The following is a 17,600-nucleotide window of genomic DNA, read 5'->3' as shown; positions in this document are numbered from 1 at the left end:
AAAACGGCCTAAATAGAAGAAAATACAATATATACATTAATGTCACTCTAGCTTCTTACTACCATCTTACTTTAGGCTAAGTTTTATTGAATTCATATTTCAGTTCCAAGAATGCTCCCCCATTTTGCACCCGCTATTTCCGAGGGCTTGGCGCCACATCCAGCAAGAATGTGCCTCCGCAAGGGGCATATCAGCATTAAGTCGCGTGGTGATATGACATAGTGCATTTCAGTAAGAAAAGTGCATTAGAGCAGAAAATAGTGCAATCATGAACTGGAAAGACACACACTTCATACGCTTGTGCCCTGAAACAACAAAACTGAAAGAAGGCAGTGGGCTAGGTTTTCATCACTCAGGTCTTAGAGACTGGAAGACATGTGCTGCGCACGCTGTTAGCCCCGAAACAATTAAAAGAAGGGGAGAAGGATATGTGAAGGAAAAACCGATACAAGTTTAAAAGGGCACAGTCAGTACACTAAGTAAAATTGGAGCTCACACTCCTGCAGTGGAGACACACTAGTGCATAAATGGCTAAAACACTTATCACCCTGGGTAAGGGATAACATATGTATGGTGGATTCACCTAGTAGCTAGTCTATTACGGATTAGCGCCTGTTATAGTAAGGACCAGGTAACAATTAGAAGGAGTGTACCCATTTGCACTCATATGTGTTCAACATGTATGTAACCTCGGCTGCGCACAGCCGGAGGAATAAGTCAAATCAAATCAAATCAACCCTTCAATGAAGAGAATTATGCCCCGCAAACACGGGACACGGGTAGCGTCACGTGATATGGAATTATCTAGCCTTTTATGTGGCTGTACATCAGTTGATCAAATACAGTACATATATATTGATCACGCCCGTATTTTGAACCTTCGACGCAAGTAACATCGCCATAAATCTCACTGTGGCGGAAGCTCCACAGGATTAAATCGCGATTTATTCGTCGTTAAAGCACACCTAGTACAACTCGGAAGCGTTACGGTCCCTCCAACTCAACCTTCGGGCGTCAGTACAGCTCCTTTTCAACAATTTCCCCATAGCCATGTCGGCCCAAAAGCCTCAGACCTTCAACCCGGAAAATGTTCATAAGCCGCGGCCGGTTTACAGCCACGTGGCTACAACCCCCATTTCTGGTCCATCCAAATTAATCACCATCGCCGGCCAGATAGGCGTTCATCCTAGAACGGGTGAAGTGCCGTCGGATTTCCTTGCTCAAGTTGAACTGGCTCTGGAAAATCTACGTCAGTGCCTCATCGCCGCTGGGGCTACAACACGCGATATCGTCAGGATCACGCATTACATTATTGACGTCGGCAGCAACGCATCCGATAGCTTTCGGAAACAGTACATGGACTTTATAGGTGATCATCGGCCTCCAAGCTCCCTCATTGGCGTTACTGCTCTCGCAGATCCCAGGTTGCTGTACGAGATAGAGGCAACCGCGATTATTGCTGAATAGATCTATTCTGATATGGCCGTCAAGTAGTAAGTTCTTTTCCCGTCATTTTGCCTTTAGTCCTTGCTGACTCCGGGCCGCAAGTTGTGGATGGGCGAGAACCATATATGTATACCAGAAAATGCTCTCTCCTGCAAACAGCCGAGCTAATTGGAAACATCAGGGTCGAAAACAACGCGTCTAATTCTAAAGAATTCATGTACAAAATGAAATACCTGTTTATTGAACGGCCTCTTATATAGCGATAGGCCGAAAAGACAACGGTGAACTTTGGTTTTCTTTTTCCCCTCTTTTGTAGCCGAGGCACAAATCACTATATTATAAAAGTATCGCAAATGTAGAAGCTCGCACCCATCATATTGCTTGTAATATTGCCTGTAGCTCCTGAGATACCGAGTATAGTTGTTCTGCCGGTAAGCATGCCCTGGTGGCCTAATATCACCATCCGCCAGGTGTTGAGAAATACATTTCATTTTGTCACCCACATCTGGGATAGGAACAATTCATTCGTCCGCATAATGTCTACGGCTTGCCTACTCAACCTTATCTGGATGGCTCGGTACCTAGCGGCCGCAGAAATAGGTCTCGTTCGGGATCCCACAGGACACCGACAGGGGCGGTTTGGAGCCGTTTGCGCCATGTGCCGTCTTTTTCTCCACTTCAATCGCTCAAGCAGGGATGCTGCGTTGCCATTCGAACACTTCCCAGCTGATCTCGATTGCTAAATCACTCTCCTGTTGAGACTTAGTGGCATAGCCAGATCGGTACGCCGTCTGTAGAAAAGACGGTTTGATCCAGGTCATCCGCTGGCGACGGAATGGCTAGACAAAACCTCTGGGCGAGAATGGCTGTATCCGCAGTTCCAGAGAAGTAGGCCTGGTAGACCGTGACAGTCGTTGGTGTATACGTCGCCCGGGTTACTCGGTACCCAGTCGGTCTCATGTCTGAGCTCTTCATTCTAAGAGATCTCCTCCGATCGACTGGGGAGCGCTGTGCTGGGTTCACCTTGAATTGGTTGTGGATATACTGCGTATTTGTAAAGCTCCGTATCCATAGTAAATAATAATACTTGAAGCTCCAGTTCCCCTAGGAGCAGTCATCCAGAAAAAGGCATAACCAAGCCGAAGAAACCGACTGGATAACAAGAGTTGGGTGGCAGATAAAGGGCATGGGTTAAAAATGTTAAGATTCAGAGGAAGATTAATTGTTTTTAATTCCTTCTGTAGACCCCGGAACTCTTGGAACAGATCCTACTTTACCTTGTCATGCCTGACCTTCTCCTTTCCTAACGTGTTTGCGGACACTAGAAAGATATGATTGGTTTTTCGCTTATATTACAGCAATCGCTTTACTTTTGTCCTGTCCCGGATGGTAAAAAGCATGGTGGGGTTGGCTCAAACCTACGGGGTCAAGGCCCAATGGTCTTCAATCCTCTTCTACTGGAAGTATTTATAGAGTGGTTTGATTCATCCAGTTACCGCTACCAGCACAGGCCCGTACAGCCGAGACGACAGAGAATATGTCGCATATATTCCCATACAACGAGACGATCCCGATATATTCGACTGGCCAGAGGCAACATGGCGGCGAATGCTCTTCCTGCATTCAGATTCTGCAGCCCAAGAGACACAAGTTTGTTTCATTAAAAGCAGCGGTCGCCGCCCGTACAACACCATATCACATCACTTCCGAGTGACTACACCATGGGACATGTATACGCCCATGCCAACACATCAATGCATATACCATTTAGCGATAATCTGCTATGGCGTTTTCCCTTGGAGCCTGGGTCAAGCCAAAAGCCCCGTTTTGGACCGAGGGCTTAAAGATTGGTTGAAGAACGGCCTTTCAACCTAGACATACTGTACTGTACAGTAATCATGGTTTTTGTGGTCCTGGCTTCCTCTCATCAGTCGCAGGATTGCAAGCGTGAGGCATCTCATCCCTATCTCAAACAGGCCCGCAGAAACTGTGATGACCTGAAACGATGCAATAGGCTGCCTGGCGAAAGCCCTGAGCAGAGAGGCAGAATTTCAGTAAACAGTAATGAAGCTTGCCCTTGTAAGACGTTGAAAAAGTAGCAGTCATAGACCTATTGCAGTTACTTTGCTGCTACAGACATATTGGATTCCTGGGCGTTGATCAACAATGAAAGCTAATCTAATGTTTACCAGTGTGTTGTCACTGGATAGCGGATCGCCCGGAGATAAAGGATCCACCAGGAGAGAATACGAAGGACTAACTAGGCGGCAGTGTTCTCGGGCCAATTAGTAAGATCATCCCCTATTTCCTTCGCTATTTGTGCAGCGACCCATAAACCCGTCCAACCTCCTATCAAGAGAGTTCACCAAGTCTATCATAGACATGTCGCGGCGGAATCCGTTTTTGAGGTTCGCAAGTTAGTGGCGACTCACTCATGAGGGAGGAGTAAAGGTTAACGACGGTGCAGGTCCAAATGAGCGCCGCACAATTAGTCGCGAAGACGTCGGGTTCTACAACGCGCTTGTCATCGCAGCAGTATACGAGGTTGGGAGTGAAGACATAGACCTGAACTCGGCCCAGTCTTTCCTTTCACCTCTAAAATCCTGTATTCTGAAGCACCCATACCTCAGCGTGGTGGTCAAGGATAAGGATACTGAAAAACCAGCCTACGAAGGGGTTTCGAGTATAAGCCTCGAGCAACATATCTCGATCATTCACGACGATGAGATACAGAGTAGTGGAGAGACGGCAATTTTGGAGAAGGTCCTGCCGCCAATACTCGACCGACCATGGCCGGCTGGCGTGCCCCCTTGGAGAATCGTTGTCCTTCCTCTGGCGTCCCCTGATGAGTCCAAAATAGCGCGCTGCTTTATTGCTTTTGCGTTCTCGCATACACTGGGGGACGGCATGGTCGGGCTCGCCTTTCATCGCACTTTTCTAGACGCATGGCGGGAGACTACTGGTGCCGATAAAGGAGAATCTTTCCTGGTGATTCCACAGAGTCGAACGCTCCCGGAGCCCTTTGACACCCCCCAGAGGCTTCCCATATCCTGGAAGTTCCTCCTTGGACCGCTGGCAGCAGTATTATTGCCAAAGTTCCTGGCTGAACTGCTGGGACTCCGCGCAACTGCCAGCGCAGTCGACGCTGGCACTTGGACCGGCTCGCGCATTTTCTTTGACCCGGCGTCCACGGACAACAGCAGGTTAAAGCTCCTCGAGATCGAGGCTCCGCTACTACAAAATGCCTTGCAAATATCTAGAAAGCATGATGCCAAACTTACCTCAACATTGCACCAGTTGATCATTCGGGCGTTAAGCAAGGCCATTCCCAACCGTGACGTAACTAACTTTGTCTCCACGACCGCTGTTGATATGAGAGGATCTATTGGCACTCCAGGCTACACGTGGGGGCTTTTTGTTTCTGGCCATTACGACGTACATCCGCGTGTACTCGATGTAGCCCAGCCTGCATTGTCGGAAGAGATGTGGGCAGCTGCAAGCTCGATGACCAAGAGGCTCGCCGAATGCGCGACGAGGCTGCAGGATCAAGCCATCGGCCTGTTGAGATATGCACCTAGTATCAGAAATTGGATGCTGGGGAAGGTTGGGCAGCAGCGGGATTGCTCTTACGAAGTGAGCAATTTAATTGCCTTTGATGGTAACAATGGCGTTGCAAGTGATAAATGCAAGATCAGCAAGATGGTCTTCGTGCAGCCCGGAAATGTTCCTAGTGGGCCTCTTGTTTTTAACGTTATCAGTGTTAAGGGGGGTAGCTTAATGTGCGCGATAACCTGGCAAGCCGGAGCCTTGGGCGTGCCTATAGAGGAGGAGATACCCTTGGTTGATGATATATGTTCATCACTTCGAGCGGATTTTGAAGCCTTGCGGGATTGAGAATTAATTATCTAGAATCATCATATTGTTCTGCCAACCCGAATTACAGCCTAAGGCCTGCTATCAGCTATCTATGTACTTGATTTACACTAGTGCGCTGATTATAAAATCATGTTATAGAATCATGTGATTACATAACTGTACGATGAGTCTTATGTCTATATATATTGCTTATTTTTCTATTTGATTAAGAGATCAGACTTATCCAGGCTGTGGCTTCACAAATTCACAATGCTAGCTTGACAAAACACGTTCAAGGACAACAAATGCAGTTATATCAGTAAGGTAGGTAAGGGTTAGTAGGTAATCGTAGTGCAATAGTGTGCAATAATTTAGGTACCAGCGGTACTTGGAAGAGAAAGTACTTACTAAATACTTTCAGCCAAATATTAGTGTACAGACTCATCTAGAGTTCGGACGTTCTTTGTGATTTAGTTATATGTTCTTTTGATAGATTTGAAGATAGAGCTGAGAGGCCCAATGACCGGTGTTAGGGCTAAGTGAATACATATGCTACTGGGATCTTGGACTAATTCTATGGAACAAGGGCTTTCTATAAGTACTGAGACCTACTTGACTATATAGACAACGGAAAGGATAGTAGAAGTCTTACGTCGCGGAATAGTTCATTGCTCATTCACGGGCCGACAATTCCTGTAAATGATATTCAATCCGGAACTCAAGTTAATTTAGCTTGTGCCTACATGGTTATATCGGTGTAGCTACATATGTATGCCTCCAACTAACAGCATATCACGCGGCACCTACTACGATAGGGTAGAACGTCTAAAGTATCATCTTTCAACGCTTCTTAGCTCTCCAAACCTGGCCTCCAAGGCGTCAAGGAGTATAACCCTGGCTCCATTTATCCGAAACAAATCACGGCTTCCTATCCACGTATGGAGTGACTTTGAGATGGTAGCTCGACAAACTGTGGTCCCCATGCAATATGCACCTCCTATCTTGGACCACCTCCTCAGATTGTGTCATGATTTGAGAAAATTAGAGATACATATGCTCCGATGAGATCGATGTTCAATGCAGGTAGCATGCACTATAAGCAGCCCAATGAAGTCCGTGCTTCAGGCAGAAGGAATTGGTTGCAGCGACGTGGCATTGATCAAGTCAAGTTCCAAATATACACGGAAGTGCAATAGCAATGATAACTGACAATAGCAGTTGGCTGGAATGAAATGTCAATGATTGGTGGCGGACTCCTACGTGGGTGTGCAAGTTTGGCTCGGCTGGATCGACTACCACAGAGTGCGGAGGAATCCCAGTTGGTATTATGAGTCTAGTAAAAGTTAGCCAGGCTACAGGTGTCGTAGATATGAAAACACCAGGAGCAGACCGATAGCCCTTTATCCTGCTATGCTCAATCCAACGCTTTACGACGACTTGTCGCTCTCCGGAAAGCCTTGACTTCATTTACAAGGCTACATACGTTAGTTATACCTCCACGACACAGCAGGTCATGTTCCAGCCCCCATAATTTGATGGGGGACAAGGAGGAAAACCCTCATTTCCGAGGGTACTGGCTTGGCAAGACGCCCACTGAGAGAAAAAATAGTACCGAACCCATCGTATGCCACATTTTTTCCTGTTGCGTTGGGAAAGAAGACCAAAGTTGAAAGGTTCCGCTTTTGGTCCATTTTAAGAACATTCTGGACCTTCGAGAGGATCGACAAGTGGGAGAAGCAAGTCACAGGTAAAAAAGGCATGGAGGTAGCTCAAAAACTACTGTGCCTCTCAACCTTTATGTACGACCTCCAGAGCTTAGCACACTTCGCCTTTGAACCGGTTGAAAAATATCTAAGAACAAGATATCCCTTGTAGTGCGGTTCTAGTGTCTGCCTATTAATATGTACTCCCGTGCGGTGCCCCTGGGTATGGCCCCCTTCCCTACATTCGGTCTGAAGACAAGTCCCCTTAATGCCAAGTTGTGGAATTGCGACACGGATAAACCCATCTATTCCGGCGGACCGACATCAGAAGAATGTTCTTAGGAAGCGAGATCAAGGCGGGCAACGTCACTCATTCTTCTATATTGTTTGCTATTATTCTATTATTCTCACCTCTATTGCTTACCATTACAATAGGCCGGAACTACCCCTAGAACCTTTTGACTATCCGAGCGCCGCCCCCACAGTGTTGGTAGTATCACACACAATATTTGGGTTTTTCCCTTGTCAAGCGGCAGAATAGTCTGTCCCATCAGGCACTGATGGTAGGCTTGCGGATTGACAACTTCAGGAAGTGAGGCATCAGTGATGAAGATGGATGGATCGTGTGAATATCAGAATGGATACAGCTTGGCAATACATAGCAGGGACAGCGGATGGGACTAACGCTGGCCGGGCTCGCTCGCTTGTTGTTTAGACAAATATCTATCGACAATTCCCGGCCAGAAGATCATGGCTGAACTTCATGTCCGAAAATATAATCTACCACGAGAATATTCTGATGCTTTGGGGCCGCTACATAGTAAATGACAGGCCCAGAACAATACCCCAGCCCATCAGAGGTATGCGTCTAGATAGCCATTGAGATCCAATTTGCTCAGATACCAGATACTGTATTTTCAAACATTAGGATGCCCTGGCCTGGACTTGCGGTGGTAGTATTATAACACAGCATCTTTTATTGTGTAAGTTTTTTTTATGTCTCAGTATGTATAGACGTACAATCCAATGTAGGATTCAACCAGTGGATACAGTAGTAGGTTCAAGCCATTGTGGCCCCGGCTAACCACGAGCTGACAGAGGAAGTCGAATGATTACTCAAGCTATGTCCTTTGTGTCAATTCTAGACGTGCGACTAGGGACTATCAAACCGAAAAGCTCCGAAGGGAAAAAGCCTTCGATGGATGCCTGTGTAGTCATAAATGCAAGGAGGAGATTTGACTAACTTCCGCATCGGGCATCAATGTCCGATATCTTGGTTGTTCCGTGGATAGCGGGAGCCGAATGTGTAGTTAGCACCAGTGGGTCTTGGTGCTTGGCTTCGTATACATCTAAGGGTCTCTCCTTGGCATCGTGATGAAGGTGTACTCCCAATTGGTTTCTTAATAGGCATAGAGAAAAACATCTTCAGATTACGTAGGAAGTATGTGTTGTAATATACAGTCATTTTAGGCCAAGTAGGGGTGACCGCCGTCTATACAACTACGACATATGCGAGCTATATTCTGTAACACGTTGGAGAGTCTCTGAGATATCCCAGTGCACAAGCTTTGAAGAGCTATCCGGAAGGGGTCTGCTGTAGGTATAGCTCGTCTCCTTGTTAGCCAACCTGGTTCTATTTTGCTTCTCTACTTCTGCCCCACTGGGCCGATTGTTAGGAGTTAGAGAGGGCATGCTTCGTGTTCTGGCCATACCTGTTCCGAAATGCGAGATTATCCCTCGCTCACCAGTGTGAATGTGAGTCACGGTGGGCCCCGTCAGGAATTTTGTATGGCTCAATGCTCCGTATTTGTCGGAAACCGAGATTGGCAATTGCATCGTCCCACAGATCTTAATGCAACCCTGTATAGACACGGTCAAAGGACGCCTTGGAATGCCGTACAGCGAGCAGCCTATAAATAATCGCCCCGAGTCCCCTCCCCATCGCTTGATGTATTCAGCATGATCAATGAAGCGTGGTCAAACTATCCAGCCCGACCTCTAATCTTTCAAAGCTGTTAGCTTCCTCTTACTTACGGTATGTTTACTCTATTCCTCTGCAATTTACCTTTCCATGATGAATCAACCTTTCACTCGCCGAAATGAAGGTATCCTTTTGCTTAAGTTGGATGTCTTTCGTGATTAGACTTGAGGTTTCTGATAACATGTTCCATGTCTTATTTTTTTGTTTGAAGACAGCCCACGCCGGACAATTGTATGCTAACGAATCATCCACCAGGCTACATGCGCAGATACTTCACTATGTGCTTTAGATCCCCCTGTTTTGAGATGATTCTACTAGCTTTCGTACTATACCGGTCCTAGCTACGATGAGGTTCTTCTGTATTATGTTTGCATAAAAGATGCTAGTGAATGGAAAAACAATATTTCCTTAATGGGATGGACTTGTGTAGGGCCCCCTAGTGTAGTCTCCTAAACGTAGCAATCAGCTTTGACAGGAAGTAGAGCTCTTACATACCGTGTCTTCCAGGAGAAGGAGTCAGGAAAGAACCCATACAGGCCGGTACAAATGGGGCGTAGGATCATTGTCAGCAATTTTCGTCAGAAAGGAGGCCCCGTTGCAACCACCGCTGCCAGGTGCACACTAATGATGCTCAGAGTAGGAATATGGGGGACTTGTCGGGTGAAGACTACCATGGCGCAAAGTAGGCTGCTCAAACAAGGCCCAAAATGCCTTTTCCATCTCTTAATTGCAAGATTTACTGTTCTGTGTGATATGTTTTCTAGCTTGGGCCTCAGGACCTTGTCTATCGCGAGTCCCCTTCCTTCCCTGCTGCAGATAAATAGGCTGTTCTAGTTATAGATTAATAGTGTAGGAAAAAGAATCAAAAGCAACAAACAAAAGCAAGGTAATTAGTGAATCTACTTGAAGACAAAGGTTGTACTCCATGTCCAATAATTATGGAACATACCACGGATCCCGGTTTTTGTTATAATTGGAAGAAGTGCTAAGTCGAGAGAATGTGAGTCACTCAAGAGACTTTAGGATGTATGACCAGTAAGATGTCCTTTGCTTCTAGCATAGTTAATGTACAACGAAAGTATTATAGAACCTTTGTCAATATTCAGTTTTACACTGGTGAAATGCCAGATCGGTTTCCTCTTTGCTGACATGCCTCCGGAAGCCAAGTTCTAGGCGGGTCTCATGCGCTTTTAAAGATCTTTGGTATGGCTCGATTGCAATCTATTTCCGTTGATATATTAGCCGCAATTGCTGCCGTCGGCGTTGGGGGAGTGAAATAGCACTGTAGTGATTCATCTGACTTAGATTGCAACCAAATATTCACAGAGTGACGCCAGACCGAGCGTTGCAACATACGTGTATAGGGCGACCACACCAACACCCGCAGCTCCCACAACTGCCGGGATTCTTTCAGGTCTTCTCCGACAACGAGGCTCACATTTAATATCGATATGGTGTTTCAGGCTACCTTGTTTTGGTCTGTACTGTATAGAGAAGGATTCCCAGTACACCATATCACCACGGGTGTACCTACAGAGACTTATCTTTGACTCTTGAAGCCTGGGTCCCTCCTCGAAAAGCCTCACCATGTCCCGTTTTTCAATCGCCTCAAATACATGGGGGTTGGATGACCTGTCCGCAATGCGTGCCCATGTTCTTTCGCTACGTGTGATACCGAACACGACCACGAATTCATCTTGCCCAGTATGGTCTGGGACACGGGGACACCCAATAAAAGACCTGGTCCGTTGGACATCGAGCTGGTTCCGTCCATTGAGTACGTAAAAATGATGATACCCAACAAAGGTTTCGCGGCCATCTGTAAAATGGAGCTGATGTCCCTTATCCCAAAGGTCTTCAGGGTAAGTAGCAGTACGCTTAACCCTTGAGGTTAGGGACATTTGCAATCGGAATGCGTGGCGGGAAACGCTGTAGATTTCCTTGCTAATGTATACGGGGCTTGGCCTGTCCATACCTCGGGGAGCCTTATCAGCTAACTCGTGTGGCCTAATTCTGGCAAACAGGTCCGGTCCGTGTTTTTCGAGGTGGATACCAATTTGCTGATCTGGGCATGTCTTCCGGTAACAGTTCAACATCATGGTAGATCTACCCTCTTGGCTCAGTTTAAGAGGCATACTAATTCGCAAGCCCTTGTTAGTCATGCTAAACTCCGGGTTGAATTTCTTATCGTAGCTCGGTTCGATGTCGTTTGCTTTCGAGAAGTCAGCCGGGGAATGTGCGAGAATGCCACACAATTCGGAGGCCAAGCGACCCGGTTCGGAGGCTGGGGTTGCTTGCCAGGCAAACAGCGTTAGATCGTTGGTTTGCTTGATAATCTCTTCCTGTAGCCTGACAAATGCTGCCCTCTTTCCCTCCCCATACATCATCGGCATATGAACATCAAAAACCCCGAGGAGGCAGTAGGCAACGTCTTCTTCTCGTGTGGTTTGTCGATCAGCTGCCCAGGACATCCTGTTCGCTACCGAAGCTGTGGCGATAGCCTTTGGACTTCGAAGAACATCCATATCGATGCGCGTTATGGAGTTGATCATGCTAGCGTTCTGTAGCTTCGTTGCTCGGAAATGCCAATCGTGGTCATAGAACCTGACGTCGCGAGGAGCGATCAATTCTTGTAAAGTCCAGCCCCGTCTGAACCATTGACATTTTGAAAGCTCGGTAAATTCTGCGCCCGGACTCCAATCCGACAGATAAGCGTAACACACTTCGGACGCCGAATACCAGCGAAACATGGAGTTGATGGCTTCCGTGAGCTCGGTGCTGCTAGTCTTGTCAATGCAGCATGTATCAATCCAAATGTAGTCTATCCGATCCTCTTGCGCTAGCCTGCAAGACCTCCTTATTTTTTCAAATCCATTTCCCTCCTTGGTGTTCCAAGAAGGATGGGATAAATCTTCAAAGGTTGCCTCATCTCTACCCCAAGTATGGGAGAGGATGGCATACCGAGGCAAGTTTGTGTTTGTAAATTCTTCAAAGCTCAAGTTTTCTGTATGTAGCAATCGCATTTCGTGGCCCTCAAACCTGCTGCCTTGAGTGAGGCTCGGAGTAGTAGGCGAGACAGCGGAAACCTGCCTTTATGAGGCTTGCCCCGACAAGTCTGTATAGTGTAGTCAAGCCAGCGATCAATAAAGAATTCCTTTTCGCACTGGAGCTCTGACATATATATGCAGCATGCAGCTCAGACTACTCAATCGTAACTCCGCCGCCCTTGCAGTGGCAAAATTTGACGAGTCCCATCTCATATCGTTACAGAGATATGCTTACAGCCAGCCGTATAAGTTTCCATCTTCAAATGCTGGGGAAAAGGCCGCTACACCACAAAGTACTTGTCAATAAGATATCAGATATTTTGGTACTTCGGTGCACCCTATGCAATTGAGTTAAAGCACCCCCGTACTGATATATTGCCTGCATTTTTTTTTTTTTTTTGGCTACTAGTAGGGGCCTAATCTCAAATCACAACCCACGATCGGCACTGCTGCAGTTCCGCCCGACACTATGCCGGGACTATTGGACTTGTCACACTGATGCATCAGACTTATCTAATATCTGTAAGATATTAGTTAACTGGCTGAGCTCTAAATCCAGCAGAACACTGGACACTGATCTGGGAAGTGCCTCCTTATTCATATAGTCTACTTCCTAGAAAAATATCATGTTCACGCTAAACGTTGTCGCATCGAGTTATTTACACTCAAGTTACTTTCCATCTAGTCAGAGAGCTTCCGAGGGATTGCTGTAGTGTACAAAAGCCTTTCAGGAGAGGTTGCTGGATGATGCGTGGTGACTGCCTAGCGTAAGGCTGCTGCCATGATATGCGTTAGGCAAAGCACGAAGCTCTCGCCTAGCAATGGCCAATATTAATTTAGTTGCACTGTGTGGCTCACTGGCAGGGTAATTCCTCTCCCCTCGTGCATCCTTCGATAAGTATACTGTTGCCAACAACCTAAGTTGGCTCATCAAGAGACGTATGCACGCTGAAATTTAGTCCATCACTTCGCACTCGAACAATACGCAAGAGACTGAGCTTAGCTTATCCCAACGCCCCTTACAGCTACATATATTTCTTGGCAATTCGAGTACTCGGCGCAGACATTCTAGCGTGACTGCTGCATGTGATACAGCTAATCATACCCTTCTAGCAGTAGGCTTGATCAGGGACTCTCCATAACACCCCTTCCCCCGTTTCACAGTGCCTGAGACTGACCAACAAATTGGCAGGATATCTTGCTCCTACACAGGTCGTTATTCTTGGCGAACCCATTACAGGCGTAGTGCCGGCTAGGATGTGCAATCTTACAGGTTGTTAATGAATCCCACTGCCGACTAGACGCCTTGACCGGTTGAGGCACCGTAGCTGTAGGAAGGATTGAAGAGTATCTTGATAATCTACAGCAGCATTACGGGTGATAAGTTCCAGGCAGGCATGCATAGTAATACCCGTGCAAACCAATTTAAAAGGGCGAAGGTTGACAGTCCTCATGGAAAAAACCCAAGCCACTTCCAGAGTCAATACCTTTTACAGGAGGTGTGGTCAAGTCTTCGGGACTGGTGATGGTGCTCCTACGAGCGATTTGGACCTCCCTGGAAGTGCCAGTACTGCTATAACCCAACCAGTTATTCGCAGAACATCGTCAGCTTCTTTCAGGAAGTAGAAGATATGGGTATAACGGCCTTCTCTCTATTAGCTAAGAAATAGCAAGTTGAAATCCTTAGTTTGCTAACCGTCCACACCACAGTTAGCTCACAAGCACTGAGCATATCTATAATAGTCAAGTTCCATTCAAGGTATACATAACACTCAATGATGGAGCTGGTGTAGCTCACGTGTGTGGGATTGATTGTCTTAAGGCCTAAGTCTATCATACAGAGATTTCTTGGTGTTGTGGTCAGGTCACGTTGTTGCTGCCTTAGGCTCCCTATAGGCTTTGATACAGCTATCTCTTTTAAATGATTTAATTGGACCTTCCTTATTCCCTTCACATTTCCTAATTAGGTAGTATCCTCAGTTTCCATGGCGTTGAGTAGGCCCAGCTTCTCCACAAAGGAGGCGTATTTCACCATAGGGAATGGTTTGGTGAGCCCGTCTACTATATTCTCTTCTGATTTGACTACTTTGAACTTAATGGTTCTGTTTTCCACTGCTTCCTTTATATAATAGTAGTGTATATCGATCCAACGCAATATGATAGAGTAAATAGGGCATTTCAGTATGTCAATAGTATTCTGTAAGTCAGTATTAGATCTTGATTGGCTTGTTAGGTATAGGGAATCTGACTTTATTAAGTAACTTAAGTAGCTATACAGCCTGTTTAGTAGCTATATTCCACGTAATAAATTCTGTAGCTATTAATGTCACGGGTAAGCCTTAGGCTTAAGGCCCCGATGGCAAGTTGCGATACTATATATACCGCGCCTGGGTAATTTCATCACTTTGTAATCTTTTTATATGAGGTGATTCAGTATATAAGCTGCTGATTCAACTGTGTAAGGCTATAGATTTCCAGGTAGGCCTGCTGCAATAGTTATAGTTCTGGCAGTTTAGATAACATATCTATCAAATCATTCTGCAGGACTGTTCTGCTCTGGTATTCTAGAGACAGATAATTCAAATTCAGTACTATTTACTTCTGTATATACTTTATAGCTATTAAAATCTGGTACAGCATCGCAATAGATCCTAGCAGGATAGTGATTGGTCAGGTTAAACTATCCCTTATTAACCTGGACAAGAGCTGGTAATACATCACTTTTCTTTCTGAGAAATCTGACAAAGAGATATTGTGAGTAGTCATCAAGAATAATCAGCATGTATCTGTATCCTTGTACATCTATTAGCTTAAGCTCCTGTGTATCGATGTGTAGTAGCTCCAACGGTTTAGTGGTACACGGATTAGGTTACCTAGAGACTTGGTGTTTGGCCTTGCTTAGTCTACATGCTTCGCAGGCTTCAATCTCATGATGATTGATTGAATTGATCTCATTGGTGATCATGAACCTGTTCTGTAGAATCTGTCTGACTGTACAGTGGCCGAATCGTTGATGGAGTATCGACATCAGTATATAATCTAATAGACCCAGAACTGTTATATCTGCTGCTGTGTAACAGTATCCTGAGAAACCTGACAAGGGATTCTGAAGCCACTGCCTATTTCTGAGTGAGCCTGGTAAAATATCATTATTGACTTTATTATATATCTATCCCAGAGCCAAAGGGTTTAATACTATACTTGTTATAGTTAACTATCTTACTAAAATAAAGCACTTTCTGTCCTGCTAAGTAATAATTAATACTAGAGAAGTAGTATCGCAGTAGGAGTAGTCTCGATAGCATTAATGGCCAAGGAGCACAGATTCTCGCGATAGTAATTCTTGGTCGATGCTGTGTATCCCTTGAGGGTTACATCACAGGAAATATGCGTAGGCTTGACGAGACTACAGGACATGGACCTATTGCTTGAGTAATTGCGGTCAGCGTGAGATCAAACTACTAAATATAAGGACCTACTCTTTAATAATCATATAGCAAGTGTTTAGGTGTGGATCTTGCGGCTACCATGACAAACTCAGTATTTGCTAGGCATGGTTGAATATTTGAAGGGAGAGTGCCGTAGTCAATCGCGTAAGATGTTATCGAACCGGTCTGTTCCATGGCTTCGTTAGGCAGATTTCATTCCCGGAAACACATATACACTACTGTGCCGAGGACCCTCCCCGTAAGCTGTTTATCTTCGGCATAAGGTTATGGTATCGTGACTATGTGCTGAGCTATAGTCACACCTGCCAACTGGAGTACAGCGATAGCCTATAATACTATCTTGTGGAATCTAGATGCGATTGTGAATGATGGAGGAGCGAATGTGGTAAACCTTCCAAATATATCTTCTAAAGCTGCCTAACTTGACTGGTGAAGTTAAGAGGAATGCCTGCGAGGTCTACTCGCCATACCAGAGGTGCGCTCAAATATGAGCTGAGGTTAAAACTAACTATGATACATAAAGGGATATGTGTGCTGCCTGTGCTCATGACAGTAACCCTTTGTTTTCCAGAAGCTGATGGTACTGCTACAGTAGTTTGAGCAAACTCCAACTATCCGCTGGCAAGCATAGGTCCAACTTCTCGCCCTTTGTCTTTGCTACTTTTCGAGATACTGGTTGCCCCTGGATACGGCAATACTTAGACCGGCCACTGATTGATAGCGCTAATACTAAGGTGAATAGCGTATGTCATGACAAACACTACCTATACTGCAAAGGAGCTACTACCGCAGAATTTGGATGCTTGGTGCAAACACCAACGGCATCCCCGGAGTCTCAAAGACAAAGTATGCAAGGCGTACATTCAAACTTTCTCCATCTCACGGGGAAGAAGCACAGTATAATGGGTCATCCCTACTAGTGGCGAGTCGTACGATACTGATCATTATCATGGGTATCAGGCCCAGAGTGTAGGTAAGGAGCTCCTAAGCCCCCAAGCTCACTCGGTTTCCGCTCTGCAAGACGAAATGTTTGCTGCCTTGTAGCCAGAGGAGAAGAAACTCCCCGTAGAACCGGCTCGCTGTTCAATGGGACTCTCCTATTGGATCGCTTTTTCTTCCGCAGCATCCACAAAACTAGGACGGCGGCAGATATCGCCGCAGCCCCTCCAGCGACGGCCCCAATTACCGCTCCGACCAAGGCAAAAGAAACGTCAGGGCGAGACCAGGGCTTAAGATTCAATCGTCTAATCAGCTCATCATCCTCCATCCATGATATCGACACTGTCGAAACCATTGTTACACCGACGTCTAGATCATTTGTGTACGTAGCAGCCGTATAGAGCGTGGCGGTTCCCTTTAGAGTGAAGTTGGTGCACTCAAACGCAGAAACGCTAATTTCAGGCCACGTCCAAGGCAGACAATGTGGATAATCGTCTTTCGTGCAGAAAATCGCAAAGATGTCGTCAGTGAAGGAGGCCAAGGACGGAGCTTGGGATATTTGGTGACGGCCGTAGCAGACGCTATAGAATCCCCCACATGGTCCGGCAGGGCTATTCGGACAGCAGCCCATCATCGCTGGATAGGCAGCATTAGATGCATGGAATCGACATGGGTAGTTGTCATCACAGCGGTATGTCCCTAGCTCGGAAAGGGATTCTCAGTACACGTTATGCGAGAGGTAGGATCCGCCATTTGGACTTTACCACTCACCAATATCGCCCCAGTAACCGCAGTCGCTTGCGGGGCCAAAGAATGTTTTGTGACGACGAGCTCCCCCATCGCTGCTCTGTATAGTAGGCTCCGGAGGGAGTGAGACTTGATTCGTGTCGCTAGTATGCGTTACGCGAGGAGTGAACAGAGCCATCGCCTGTACCAGAGCGACAACCATAAACACGAGAAGCCACTTCGCCTTATGCCCGTTGCGCATGTTGCTGTACTAGAGATACACTTGATACTGCACTGAGACCCTAATGTAAAGCAAGAGTCCCAGTCCAGCAGGCATGGATTCCAGTGCTTTAAAGTTCGGAGCGCTACTACGGCAGACTAGAGTAAGATAAGATGAAACCTCCTCTGCTTCGTCAACGCAGGCGATGTAAGTGAAAGTTCCCTTGATGAGTAA

General features: G+C 46.2%; 4 protein-coding genes across 4 annotated transcripts; 2 read left to right on the top strand and 2 right to left on the bottom strand.

Annotated features, from left to right (window-relative positions):
- The first annotated feature begins 922 nt into the window (after window positions 1-922).
- Window positions 923-1,566, top strand: BDW43DRAFT_90433 (RidA family protein). Its single transcript, XM_032050682.1, has 2 exons — window positions 923-1,493; window positions 1,549-1,566. Exon 1 carries the CDS (start codon window positions 1,051-1,053, stop codon window positions 1,465-1,467), a length of 417 nt encoding a protein of 138 aa, XP_031900097.1. The 5' UTR covers window positions 923-1,050; the 3' UTR covers window positions 1,468-1,493; window positions 1,549-1,566.
- A 2,199-nt stretch (window positions 1,567-3,765) lies between these two features.
- On the top strand, window positions 3,766-5,589 carry BDW43DRAFT_276807 (uncharacterized protein). The gene is made up of 2 exons (XM_032041997.1): window positions 3,766-3,862; window positions 3,914-5,589. The coding sequence occupies exons 1-2, from the start codon at window positions 3,829-3,831 to the stop codon at window positions 5,338-5,340; spliced, it is 1,461 nt and encodes a 486-aa protein (XP_031900096.1). The 5' UTR covers window positions 3,766-3,828; the 3' UTR covers window positions 5,341-5,589.
- Window positions 5,590-10,286: 4,697 nt separating this feature from the next.
- BDW43DRAFT_311335 (heterokaryon incompatibility protein-domain-containing protein) lies at window positions 10,287-12,008 on the bottom strand (the record flags this gene model as incomplete). Its single annotated transcript, XM_032047170.1, has 1 exon — window positions 10,287-12,008. The coding sequence occupies one exon, from the start codon at window positions 12,006-12,008 to the stop codon at window positions 10,287-10,289; it is 1,722 nt and encodes a 573-aa protein (XP_031900095.1).
- Window positions 12,009-16,397: 4,389 nt separating this feature from the next.
- On the bottom strand, window positions 16,398-17,408 carry BDW43DRAFT_311334 (uncharacterized protein; the record flags this gene model as incomplete). The annotated part of the gene is made up of 2 exons (XM_032047169.1): window positions 16,398-17,119; window positions 17,192-17,408. 2 exons carry the CDS (start codon window positions 17,406-17,408, stop codon window positions 16,398-16,400), a joined length of 939 nt encoding a protein of 312 aa, XP_031900094.1.
- Between the last annotated feature and the right edge of the window lie 192 nt (window positions 17,409-17,600).

The sequence above is a fragment of the Aspergillus alliaceus genome (assembly GCF_009176365.1).
Source record: "Aspergillus alliaceus strain CBS 536.65 unplaced genomic scaffold BDW43scaffold_23, whole genome shotgun sequence".
NCBI classification, from domain to species: domain Eukaryota; kingdom Fungi; phylum Ascomycota; class Eurotiomycetes; order Eurotiales; family Aspergillaceae; genus Aspergillus; species Aspergillus alliaceus.
This window is presented reverse-complemented; position numbering and strand designations above follow the sequence as displayed.